The sequence below is a fragment of the Balearica regulorum genome, chromosome 18 (genome assembly GCF_011004875.1).
Source record: "Balearica regulorum gibbericeps isolate bBalReg1 chromosome 18, bBalReg1.pri, whole genome shotgun sequence".
Taxonomy (NCBI): Eukaryota; Metazoa; Chordata; class Aves; order Gruiformes; family Gruidae; genus Balearica; species Balearica regulorum.
This window is the reverse complement of record NC_046201.1, coordinates 11,616,799-11,627,942: the sequence shown is the minus strand read 5'-3', so window position 1 is coordinate 11,627,942 and position 11,144 is coordinate 11,616,799. Positions and strand designations below refer to the sequence as shown.

Here is an 11,144-nt window from a genome sequence, read left to right as displayed (position 1 = left end):
GCAGGCTGGCACTCGCCTTAAAAGCCAGGGCAGGTGACGGGGGCAGAGGGGACCCGGCAGTGGGGTGTCCCAGAGCCCAGGCACATGCTGCAGGTGGGGCTCAGCCTGCCCCGCTCCCCCGGGGGGGCGGCTGGCAGCTTCCCCATGGCCGAGGACGAGAACGTGGGCGCCGGGCAAGGTGGGTGAGCTGCAGCCGGGGACTGACGCGTACCTCGCAGCGGGGAAGATGCAGCAGGCTCTTGTTTGTGCCAGGGCTGCATCCAGCATGGGAGAGGGGCTGGGGCACCCCCATGTTTCCTTCCCCAACACCCCCAGCATGTCCTGGGGGGGGGGGGGGCAGAGCTGGAGCCACCAGCCAGCACCCTGGGTCAGGGCACCAGCAGCTGGGCGGGTTTGGGTTGGTGCTCCTCGTCATGTGGCCAGCTGCGAGGACAAGGTGGATTTGGGGACCACGGGGGTGCAAACAGCCCTGCTTCAACCCTGCAGTTCATTTTAGCCTGGTTTCTATGGGCAGAATCCTGCGTGACCATACCGAGGGTCTGCCTGTGACCCCCTCTCCAAAATCTGTGAACCTGCTGGGCTGCATTAATTCCAGCACTTGCTGTCCCGACTCTTCCAAGCTGGGAATCAGGCTGAGCAGCAAGCAGTTAAAGCTGCTGCCCTTTCCCTGAACCAGAACTGAACCTGATCTGCTGGTTTTGCTCAACTTGAGCGGTGCCAAACTGAACCGGAGAGCAGGAGCCAGAGCCGGACCCAGGCTGGGAGCACCCAGACCCCCTCATGTGGCACGCGGGGCCGGGACTGTGCTGTGCCCCCGTGTCCCCTTGGGGCCAGAGCAGTGAGGATTTGCTCAGTGCAAATCCGCACTAAACTCCCCAACCCAACTGAGCACATCCAAGATAAATACATCAGAGAATTAATGTGTGCGCTAATCGACTTTATCCTTGCCAATTAATCACCGCCCAGCAGAACTCACCCATGCGGAGACAACTCCCGTCTCCCTGTACAGGTTTTGGAGCTGAGCTCTCCTGCAGCTCCAGAGAAAATGCCGCTCGCTTCTCTCTAGGAGGAGCTCAAACTCTGCTCTTCCCAGCACAGGGCTGGCGGCTGGCACAGCCCTGCCACCGTGCCGGAGCCTCTCCGAGGGTCCCCCGGGGACCTTCTGTCCCCAAGGGGCTTCCCAGATGCTTGCCAGGCCCCTCGTGTGGTCCCCTGGACAGGGTGTCTCCAGATGCATGGGGACATGTGGGGAACGGGGGCAGACCATCCCCGCACCCTTGGCCAGCACCTCTCACTGCAGCACCTTCTCCTTGCACCTTCTCCCTGGCGCCTGAGCAGCTGGAGGGGCTGGGATGGGGACACCGCTGGAGGAGACCGGCAGGGCAGTAAGAGGGAAGGCAAACGCCTGAGGCCAGCTTTGCCCACTCCCTCTGGGCTCAGAGAAGCCCGGTCCTGGGCTGCCAGACCCAGGTAGGACATTGCGTCCTACCGCACTCTGTCCTTGGGAGGGGACACGATGCAAATGGTCCCTCTCAGCCTCAGCATCGCCCCTACTGCCCGTGAGGTCCCTCCTTGCCCCTGCAGACCTGGGCTGGGACCGAGCTGCTGGTTATCCTCAGTGGTGTAACGCTGCTGTCCCGTGGTGATCCCCAGGGACAGGGACTGTGTCCCTGCTCTCTGCACCTCCCTCTCAGCAGGTCACAGGCTGGGAAGTCAGGAGCTTTTTAGGGGGTGCAAAGCCCCTCACAGCGTGGAGAAGCAGCCCCGACACCCAGCTGGTGGCTGGCCCCACTCATCCCTGAGCCCCTGGACAGCCATTTCACTGGTTTCATGTCCCCCAGTCCCATGAGAGCAAAGCGAGCAGCTCCAGCCAGGCAACTCCTCCTGAAAACCTCCCTTTGCAGGGGGGGAAAAACTATGGAACTACAAGAAGTTGCTGTAAGACTTCAAAGTGCCATCAGCCAGGGTGAAACACTGTCAGCTGGGGCGGTGAAGGGTATAGAATAAAAGGTCTTTGTCCTACAGAGATGTTTGGCTCATCTCCAGTCACCATCGTGATCACGTCTGAGGCTGACACTTGGCACATCGATGCCTCCTCTTGTCTGGGCTGTGGACAGTTCGTGGATTGGGACAGGATGCCAGACCCGGAGCAGCAGGCACATATCCCCCGAGACATCCTCAGCAAGCCCCCGAAGGAGCTGAAGAAGCTGGCGAGAGAAGGCTACTGGGCAGCAAGCCGTGCTCTGAGAGCTCAGGTCTACCACCAGCTCATTCAGCAAGTTCCCTGCCGGCTCGTCACCCCGGATGCTCTTGTCTACAGGGACGTGGCAAATCGGCTCTTTGGGAAGCTGAGCGTGAGCTCCCACCCTTTGCCCGAGTTCCTGGAAGGATGCTCCATGCCCACGTACTGCCTCAACCTGGAAGGGGTCACCGCCTTGAAGAAGATCCTCATCTGTGTTGGGAACCTTTTCCCTGACATAACCTACAGCCCCATCCTCCCCTCTCTGGTGGCTCTGCTGCTGCACTACAGCGAAGATGAAGCTCAGTGCTTCGAGAACATCTCTCGCCTCATCGCCAGCAATGCTCCCCACACCAGCTACATTGACCAGTCCTTCCTGGCCCACCAGGCCTCCTGCATGACTTTTGGGGATCTAGCCAACAAGCACTGCCCAGCAGCTCACAAACTCATAGCCAGCACCTCGGAGAATGTCTTTGAGGTCTATTCTGAATGGTTATCATGGCTCTTTCATGACCTCCCCTTCAATTATGCCATCCGCGTCTTTGATGTCTACCTGCTGGAGGGGCAGAAGGTCCTCTACCGCATTGCTCTGGCCTTGCTGAAGCAGTACAGGCTCTCAGTGATCCCTGTTGAGCTGGAGGGGACCGATGTCAAGGCAGATCTGCAGGCTTTCATGCAGAACATTGCTGAGCATGTGACCGTTGACAAACTCCTAGAGAGAGCCTTTGGCATCCGGCTGTTCTCCCGCAAGGAAATCTGGCTTCTCCAGATGGCCAACAGGAAGGCGTTAATGGAGAGGGGCATAACCATGGTGCAGGGCAGGTAAGGAGACCTTTCTGTTTGCCAGTTCTTGGGGCTAAGCAGGCAAACCACAAGTTATAGTGAAGATACAACACGGGGGGACCTACAGGTATCTCCCTGGGCTTTGGCTGTGCTGGGTGCCTCACAGCCCCTCGTGGCGGACCCTGTTAGGAGGCACTGTTCAGTTAGGGCTAGTGATGTTAACAGAAAGCTCGTGATCCAAAAAGCATGACAAACCTGATGCATGGGGGCTGCACCCCTAAAAGCTGGCAGGCACCCGGGCTTGGCAGTAATGGATGTCCTCCCCCACGCAGGCAGTCCTTCCACCTGGCCGTGGACATGCAGAACTTCAGCTCCAGCATTGTAACAGCTCAGGAGATGCGCATCATCTGGTCCTGGATCCCCGAGCGCTTCTCCCTCTTCCCACCGCTACTGCTCTTCTCCACCTCAGAAGATGGGTGCAGCCTGCAGAGGTAAAGCATCACCTGCCCACTGGGTCAGGCCGGGTTGGATGGGTCAGGTGTAAAACGGGGTAGAGGTCGGTGGTGTAGAAAGGAGGAACATGTAGTGTCCAGGGGTACATCTGAGGTCTCCTGGGGACTCTCCTGAGCTCAATTCAAGACCTTTGGTGTGGTCTGGGCCCCGCTGGCTGTAGAGGAGAGGGCTGAGGCTCAGTCCGATGGCAATCAGCAACTTGGCACTGCGTGGGGAGCATTGAGCCCCACTGCCATGCCGTGCCGTGCCGTGCCGTGCCGTGCTGTGCTGGCACACTGCCGCCAGCCAGGCCCAGCCAACACACCATCCCCAGGGCTCACTCCAGCTGCCCCCCAGCGGCATGGAGCACAGGGAGGCTGCTGGATCCTGCAGTCAGTGCTGCAGCTCAAAACTGAGCTGGAAAATGAGTTTGCTGTTGACTTCCCAACTTGTGAAGCGGCAAAAGCCTTCCAATGGGCTGAGGCTGCCTTTGCATGAATGTTTTCAGGCAGGAAACCCACATGGGCTCCTCTGTAGGGGCACATTAAGCTGAGAGGCTGCACTCGCAGAGCAGGCAGAGCTCAGGGCAGGGGCAAACAGCATGTGGGTACATCCTGCTACGGGCAAGACATCAAACCCTCTAAATTCAAGCTAAGAGGGTCCAAGTGTCAAGACCAATGACCAAAACTGCAAAAGAAAGACTGATGTCAGCGCTGGAGACAGCCCAGGACCCAGTGACACCCACTGCCACAGCCATGGAGCGAAGGGTGTGGTGGGAAGCAGGGACATCCCTGCCACGCTCAGTGCCGCGGCATTTCTCTGCGGAGGTGCAGCTCACTGCCGACTGGGAAGGGATGCTGGGCTGTCCACAGCCCCCAGTTCTCAGGGGGGTGTTTAAAGGTGAGGCTGTGATGGTAGTGCCTCTGTTAGCACTACGAGCGTGCTCCCCCAGCCCGGTGCTGTGGGGTACCCGCTCGCCTCTCACGAGCTGGGGAGCACAGCCCTGCACCTCTCCGAGGCAGCAACGGGGCACAGAGCCCAGATTATGGAACACATCCAGATTAGAAGGAAGCTCCTTTGGTAAACTGCGCCCATGAAACATCATCCCCAGCCTGGTGCCTGAGGGTAGGGTGGGAGGATTTAGTGTTTGGAATTATCTGAGCTATTACCTGCTTCACCAAGCAAAAATGATGACTTGAGAAGTCCTGTGAGACAACTCCCCCTGTTCCTGCACAAACACTGAAGCTGCTGGAGCTACATGATTCTGAGTTTCTGCTGCTGTCCTTCCACGAGCTCCCTCGGGGCAGCTGCTGGCATGGCAATAGACTGAGAAGAGCCATCACCGCTCTCCACTGTCCTTTACAGCCCCATGCTCACCACATGCCCAGGCTCTCTGCATGGTACACTGCTCCTGAGTCTCAGCCCCCCATCAACCCAGCCTCCTTGTTCATCTCTGCAGGTTTTATGTGTGCTGTGAAGGCTACGAACCGACGGTGCTGCTCATAAAAACAACGGAGGGGGAGGTAAGTATTCCCCAAGCAGAGAAGTGGGCTGCACTGGTGCCGATGTGGGAAGGGGGACAGGGTGGTTGACCCCACCAGCACTTTTTGGGGTAGCCAAGGGGCTCCGTGGTCCCTCTGCTGTCCTGCCCCAGGGTCTGACCCAGCTCCCAGGAGAGAACAGACTGCACCCCCCAGCACCAAGAGCTCCCTTAGACATAGGCTGGTCTGAAGGGTGGGGGGAAAATAGTCAGTGAGATGGAGAGAGGCCGCGAGCGATACTCTTTTATTGCAAATACAGACCAAATCATGAAGTTCCTTCTGAGCAAACTTTCCTGGAGTCAGCAGATGCTTTGCCTGAGCCAGGACTTGCTTTCAATGCATTAAATGCAAGGATCTCTCTCTGATTGCAAGAGCAGCCCCACAAGGGAAATGGAGGAGAAATAAGGACAGCTTCTACAGTATTTGAAAGTCATGAAATAACTGCAAAAACCCCTGAGCCAGACCTCTTCCCGGGGACTCTGAGACTGGCTCATAAACCCGTATTTTATCTCTCCACTCTTCATCAAACAGCAGAGGCAAGTTCTGTAAATTGTTCAGGCATCCCAAAGATTCATTGACCTACCAGTTCTGATTTTCCAAGCCTGACACTTCAGCGTGGCGTGGAGATAAACACCCTGCCACCCCCTAGGGCCTTGTGCAGACAAGAGAAGGTGACTTGTAAAACCTTGTTTCCTACACGTTTGAGCTCATTTTATTCCTTAGCTAGTACCAAGGACAAGGCACGAGCTCCCACCTCTCGGTAGGTCCCCTCCAGCCATGGTCAGGTCAAGGACATCCACACCAGGGTCAGCCTGACCACGGGTGGACAAACCCCCATGACTGGTTAAAAGTCTTATAGGTAAAAAAATAATATGTTACCTGAGTCTTTGCCATTTAAAACACATTTTCTCTAAAAACTCATGAAAAAGGTGACTGCCTCGCTACCATCCAAGGGGCCAGCTGAGGACAAGGGACTCCTCGACCCCTGTCCACATGTTCATGTAGTGCTTTGAGCCACACAGTTATTCCTTTCCATCGCCGGGAGCTGGATTGGGTTTGGGGGTGGGAGGCACAGCTCCTACTCCCAAGCCCAGGCCAGGGAACACTGAACCAGCCCTGCTCCATCAACCAGCACGCAGCTCGCTGCAATCACCTCTGCTGTAGAACAGCAACGCCCCAAACCTCCAGAGCCCCCCCTTAGGCATTGAAGCTGAGTGGACTCACGCCCAGAGCACCAGTGACTTGTCAGGGCAGGATTTAGCTGGCACAGCAGAATTTGGCTCCTCGATTCCCCCTCGCAGAGCCCCTGCCCTCCTGGACACACATGCAATGGCCGGTGTTTCTGGGGTTGCTCTGGTCCCAGCCGTCTCCTGCTGACGGGTCCCTGTGCTCTCTCCTGAAGGTGTGCGGGGCGTTCCTCTCCTCTGACTGGAGTGAAAGGAAAAAGAGTGGGGTGACATCAGGCTTTTTTGGAACAGGGGAGTGCTTTGTGTTCACTGTAAGTCACATTTTATTTCTGGGTTTATGGGTTTGTCTGTTAATTACTTTCTCCTTTACCCCTCTGACAACTCAGGGCATGGTGGCACCGAGCTGCTTCCTTACCCCCGTCCCACCGCTGTCCTTTAGCTCTGGAGGAGGCAGCAGCACAGAAACTGCTGGGCTGGATCAGAGCAAACAGAGAACAAACTCCTGCCTTGGGAGATCTGGCTTGCCCGAGCCCCCAAGGCAATGTGCGATAACCCTGGGTGGGTCCTGGAGCATCCTCCCGGGATGATAGCGTGCGTGGCACAGAGGGTTTCTGCCCTGTTTGCTCAGGGCAGCTCCTGAATGGAGCATTCCCAAATCAGCCCCAGCATCCCTGCAGAGGGAGCTGGCTGCGTTGGTCCAAGAGATCCTGGGGGCAGAGTCCAGCATCCATCTGGCATCCCCCCAGCGTCCATCCAGCATCCACCCAGTGATATGGGCAGTGCAGGTTTGCCCATCTTGGGCAGCGACTGGTGAAGACAAAGCCAATTTCTCAGCCAGAGCCACCTCCAGAGCAGCCCTGGCACTACCAGGATGCCTTGTCCTTTCCCTGCCCCAGCTCCGGACCTGGCACACAGCATTTGGCCTCCGACAGGCCTGGCAAGACAGCACCATCTTCCCCCAGCAATGGAGAGATGCCCCAAAGGACAGGGCTCACCACATTTCTCCTGCTTTCCAGGTGCGCCCCGAGACAGAGAGGTACGAGTGGGTGTTCATCAAGAAGCCAGAACTGGCCAAAGCCGTGCCACGCTCACGCCAGCGGTCACCTTCCCCCTCTCCTGCATCCCTCCTCGGCTCCTCCCCGGACAGCCGTGGCACCAGCTCAAACCGTCTCACCGTGCCCACGCCGCAGAGGAAAGGCCGTCTCTCCCCATTTCTGGCCATCAGGCATTTTCTTCTGCCTTCCAAAACGGCCTCCATGTTCATGTCCGGGTCACGGGAAGGGATCATTATCGGTAATTACCGAACGGTGGGCATCCACCCAGTGACACACCACTGCTTTGGCTGAAAAGGGCTCTACTCCAGATTAAAATCTGAGCTGCCTGTACAAGCAAAGACCTCCTGGTTTAGGATAGGAACTGAAAGTCAGGGGAGATGAAGTCATCCCTCTCTTCCTCAAACTAGCAGGAGAGTGCGAAGCTACAGAAGGGTAAGGATGCTCCTTCTGCGGAGCCCTGAGGGGCTCTGCCAGCTGAGGGGAGCACCACAGCCCAAACCTCCTGGTGAGGTTTGCACCCTGGGGCTGGTGTGTCCCTTCCCAGTCCCTCCCTCCGCTTCATGTGGGATGGAGAGGAGATGCAGGTGGGGATCAGCCCAAGGAAGGGCCAGGCATGGTCACCCGGAGCTGGGGTTGAATCTTTGTGCCCCACTGCTGCCGGGGTGGGTTCGGCAGAGGACCGCAGCAAGTCAGAAAGGCCTGCCGCACAGCCTCTGCTTCGCTCAGCACTCGAGAGCGGGATCAGGGTGAGCCTGGCTGCAGGGATGCGAGGAGCTTTCCTTCTTCTCCAGCTCTCCAAGCGGTTTAATAATTCAGCTTGTGCTGCCAGGGCAACCTCTGGTACTGGCTGCCGTGTGCCAGCTGCCCTGCAGACAGCTCTCCGGGAGCTCTGCCTCCACACTGACATCCCGATTCGCAGAGAAGGCAGCTCAGGACATCACCAGCACAGCTCTGGGAGAGCGGATCCTGACCGTCTTGCTTGCTTTTGCAGGTGGAGGAGGAGGCCAAGCTCTGTCCCTCGATGCCAACCTGCTCTGGGGGCGCACGGAGCACTGCGAGACCTTCGACAACCCTCCGCTCTGCCAGGAGAACTTCAAGGTGCAGCTCTTGGAAGTGTGGGGCTTTCAAAACACCTAGGTCCCGTGGGGGACAGCCCCTCACCACGCCACCCACAGAGATGGGGACCCCTCGCCGTGCTGGCCGTCACCCTGCTCTGCCTGCTGCGGTCTCTGCTGGCAGCACCGCAGGCACCTCCGCTTGCCATCCTCCCCTCCACGGTCAGCCGTCACGGTGGTGTGGAGAAGGCAATGCGGTACCAGGAACAGGACCATGGGCACTGCCCTCAGGCACATTTGAGCTCCTCTCCCATGGTTTAGACTCAGCCCATTCCACCCAGTCTGTCCCAGTTTAGGATGCTGGAGGGGAGGTGAGTCAGTCTGGTGTTTCTCACACCTCCTTGGCCTGTTTGCGGCTTGGGGCTCAACAGCAAACGAGTGGTACCGCAGCACAGGCAGGTTTTAGAGGAATTTTGAGCTGAGGCAAAACCCAACACCAAGGCACAGAGCTCACAGAAACACTCTCAGACCCCACTTTCCTGTGGCCCCAAGCCCAGTGCCACCCTTCAAGCCTGTCCTGGTTTTGGCAGGGATAGAATCAATTTTCTTCCCAGCAGCTGGTACAGTGCTGTGGTTTGGATTTAAGATGAGAATAACATTGATAACACACCGATGTTTTAGTTGTTGCCAAGCAGCCAAGGACTTTTCAGCTTCTCACACTGCCCTGCCAACGAGGAGGTGGGGGGGCCCAAGAAGCTGGGAGGGGACACGGCCAGGACAGCTGGCCCCAACTGATGTTCCATACTGTATGATGTCATGGTCCGTATACAACTGGGGAGTGGGCTGGGAGATGGTCTGGTTGGACAGCTAGCTGAGTATCGGCTTTGGGTGGTGAGCAATTGTGCTGTGCATCACTTGTTTTGTATTATTTGTATTATTATTGTTATTATTACTACTACTACTACTACTACCATTACTATTCTCTTCCTTTTCTGTCCTATTAAACTGTCTTTATCTCAACCCACGAGTTCTACCTTTCTGATTCCCTTCCCAGACCCACTGCAGGGGCAGTGAGCAAACGGCTGTGTGGCTGTTTTGGCTGCCTGCCGGGTTAAACCACGGCAGCACCATACACAGAATTTTGTAGCCTCTGTGGGTTACCAGGACTCCCCCAGGATCACACACTGATCACCGTCCAACACAGTGCGAGAAGCTCTTCTTGTCCATGGTTGAAACTGCTGATCAATGGTTAGCAAAGTCCTACCTGGTGTTTACAGACCGGCAGTCAGGAAGAACCCCCCAGCTGTGTACCTGCCTTGTCATTTCTGAATTAAACTGAAGCTCTATATTCACCGCAAAGGGCTGATGTCAGACTGCCAGCAGTGAATACATATAAGCCTTAACCAACGTGCCCCGACTACCTGAGGTCAGGACAAGAGGCGACATGCCATTTTAAACCGTGAAATATGGAGGTGTACGCATAGCTCAGTCAGACAAGCCAACCCTCGTGGGAGGGCTGTAGACCATAGAGGTACCATTCTGGCTGCAGCATGAGGATGTCTCCCATGTCCAAATATACTTTCCATTGTGATTTTTACCTTTCATATATTCCACTGCTCGAGCTGTTCAGAGCAGGAGCTATCGCTGCCTTGGTGCCTATGTCCAGCGATGGCAGGAGGCCACAGGCAGGAGCAGGCGATGGCAGCAAGCTCACACAGTACCAGTCATGAGGCAGGCCTAGGAATTAATTGCTTGTAGCCTGAGGACTTCATTGTTTGTAGCCTTCAAAGGGTATCCTGGCAAGATGAGGAGGTGAGGCACAGCCCTCCGCACCTCCATGCCAGGCCTTCGCCCACAGAGCCAAATGAAAGTACACCACAGAATTACTCTTTCCTTTCAATTAAAAAGCTCTGCTGGGGCTCCTCAGTGTTTCCTTCTTTCTTTCCATGACCACGTACTGGACTCTCTGTGCAGCTGAAGGTTTTCCCTGCGAGTCCCTCTCCCTTCCCAAGTGGCTGGTTCACAGCTCTGCCCAGCGATGTACAGGATGCAGGAGATGCCTGGCAATGCAAAGCCCTTCGTTAGCAACCCGGCCTGACCTCCTCTCGGCAGTCTTCAGAGTATTTCCTTGTGAAGGGCAAGCAGGTCCTGTCTATTGCATTAAAACACCAGATGCTGGGGCTGTCTCGTGCAGGCCGTGGATGTCTCTGATGCGGTGGCAGAGCCTGCGAGTCCCCTCGAGGCTGTACGCGCTGTGTACCTGCATCACCCGCCGACTGGAGCCTTACATCACGATGGATGTCAGTGCGCTCACTGCAGACACTGCCTGTAATCTGATGGGTGCTTTTGCCATTTCTCAGAGGGATGCTACAGTCCTTTCTTCTTATGCTTTATTCCATTACTAAATAAAGTTCAAAACTCTTGGAGAATAAAAAAAAAAAAGCAAAACCGCAGAGGGGACGCATGAGGGGATATAAGGAGATCTTTAATCTGTGTTGTACCTCACTCGACTGCTGTGGGGTCAGCGAAGGCCAAACTGCTGCTCTCACTGATGGCAGCCCAGGTGAAACAGGGCCAGGAAAGGGTGACAGGCAGCACCCGCCATGTCTGCCACTCCGCCTCCCTCACTGGCAGCGGCAGAGCCCCTCTCCCCCACAGCCCCACAGCCGCCGAGCCCTGCCGCCCCTTTAACCCCAGGCACCAGTACAGGTTGGGGGTGACCTGCTGGGAAGCAGCGCTGCGGAGAAGGACCTGGGAGTCCTGGTGGACAACAAGCTCTCCATGACCAGCAG

At 56.6% G+C, this 11,144-nt stretch overlaps 1 protein-coding gene across 1 annotated transcript; it reads left to right on the top strand.

The window, feature by feature from the left end:
* Positions 1–9,372, top strand: LOC104640843 (TBC1 domain family member 24). Its single transcript, XM_010309335.2, has 7 exons — positions 1–178; positions 2,026–3,061; positions 3,355–3,513; positions 4,974–5,037; positions 6,458–6,553; positions 7,259–7,535; positions 8,289–9,372. The coding sequence occupies exons 1-7, from the start codon at positions 85–87 to the stop codon at positions 8,432–8,434; spliced, it is 1,872 nt and encodes a 623-aa protein (XP_010307637.2). The 5' UTR covers positions 1–84; the 3' UTR covers positions 8,435–9,372.
* Positions 9,373–11,144: the final 1,772 nt, after the last annotated feature.

What these genes read in the sequence shown, in the direction of transcription:
- LOC104640843 (XM_010309335.2), top strand. Translation starts at nt 85, where the DNA reads ATGCTGCAGGTGGGGCTCAGCCTGCCCCGCTCCCCCGGGGGGGCGGCT. An exon ending in GAACGTGGGCGCCGGGCAAG is followed by an intron (nt 179 to 2,025) that starts GTGGGTGAGCTG and finishes TTTGTCCTACAG; the next exon opens with AGATGTTTGGCTCATCTCCA. An exon ending in GGGAGTGCTTTGTGTTCACT is followed by an intron (nt 6,554 to 7,258) that starts GTAAGTCACATT and finishes CCTGCTTTCCAG; the next exon opens with GTGCGCCCCGAGACAGAGAG.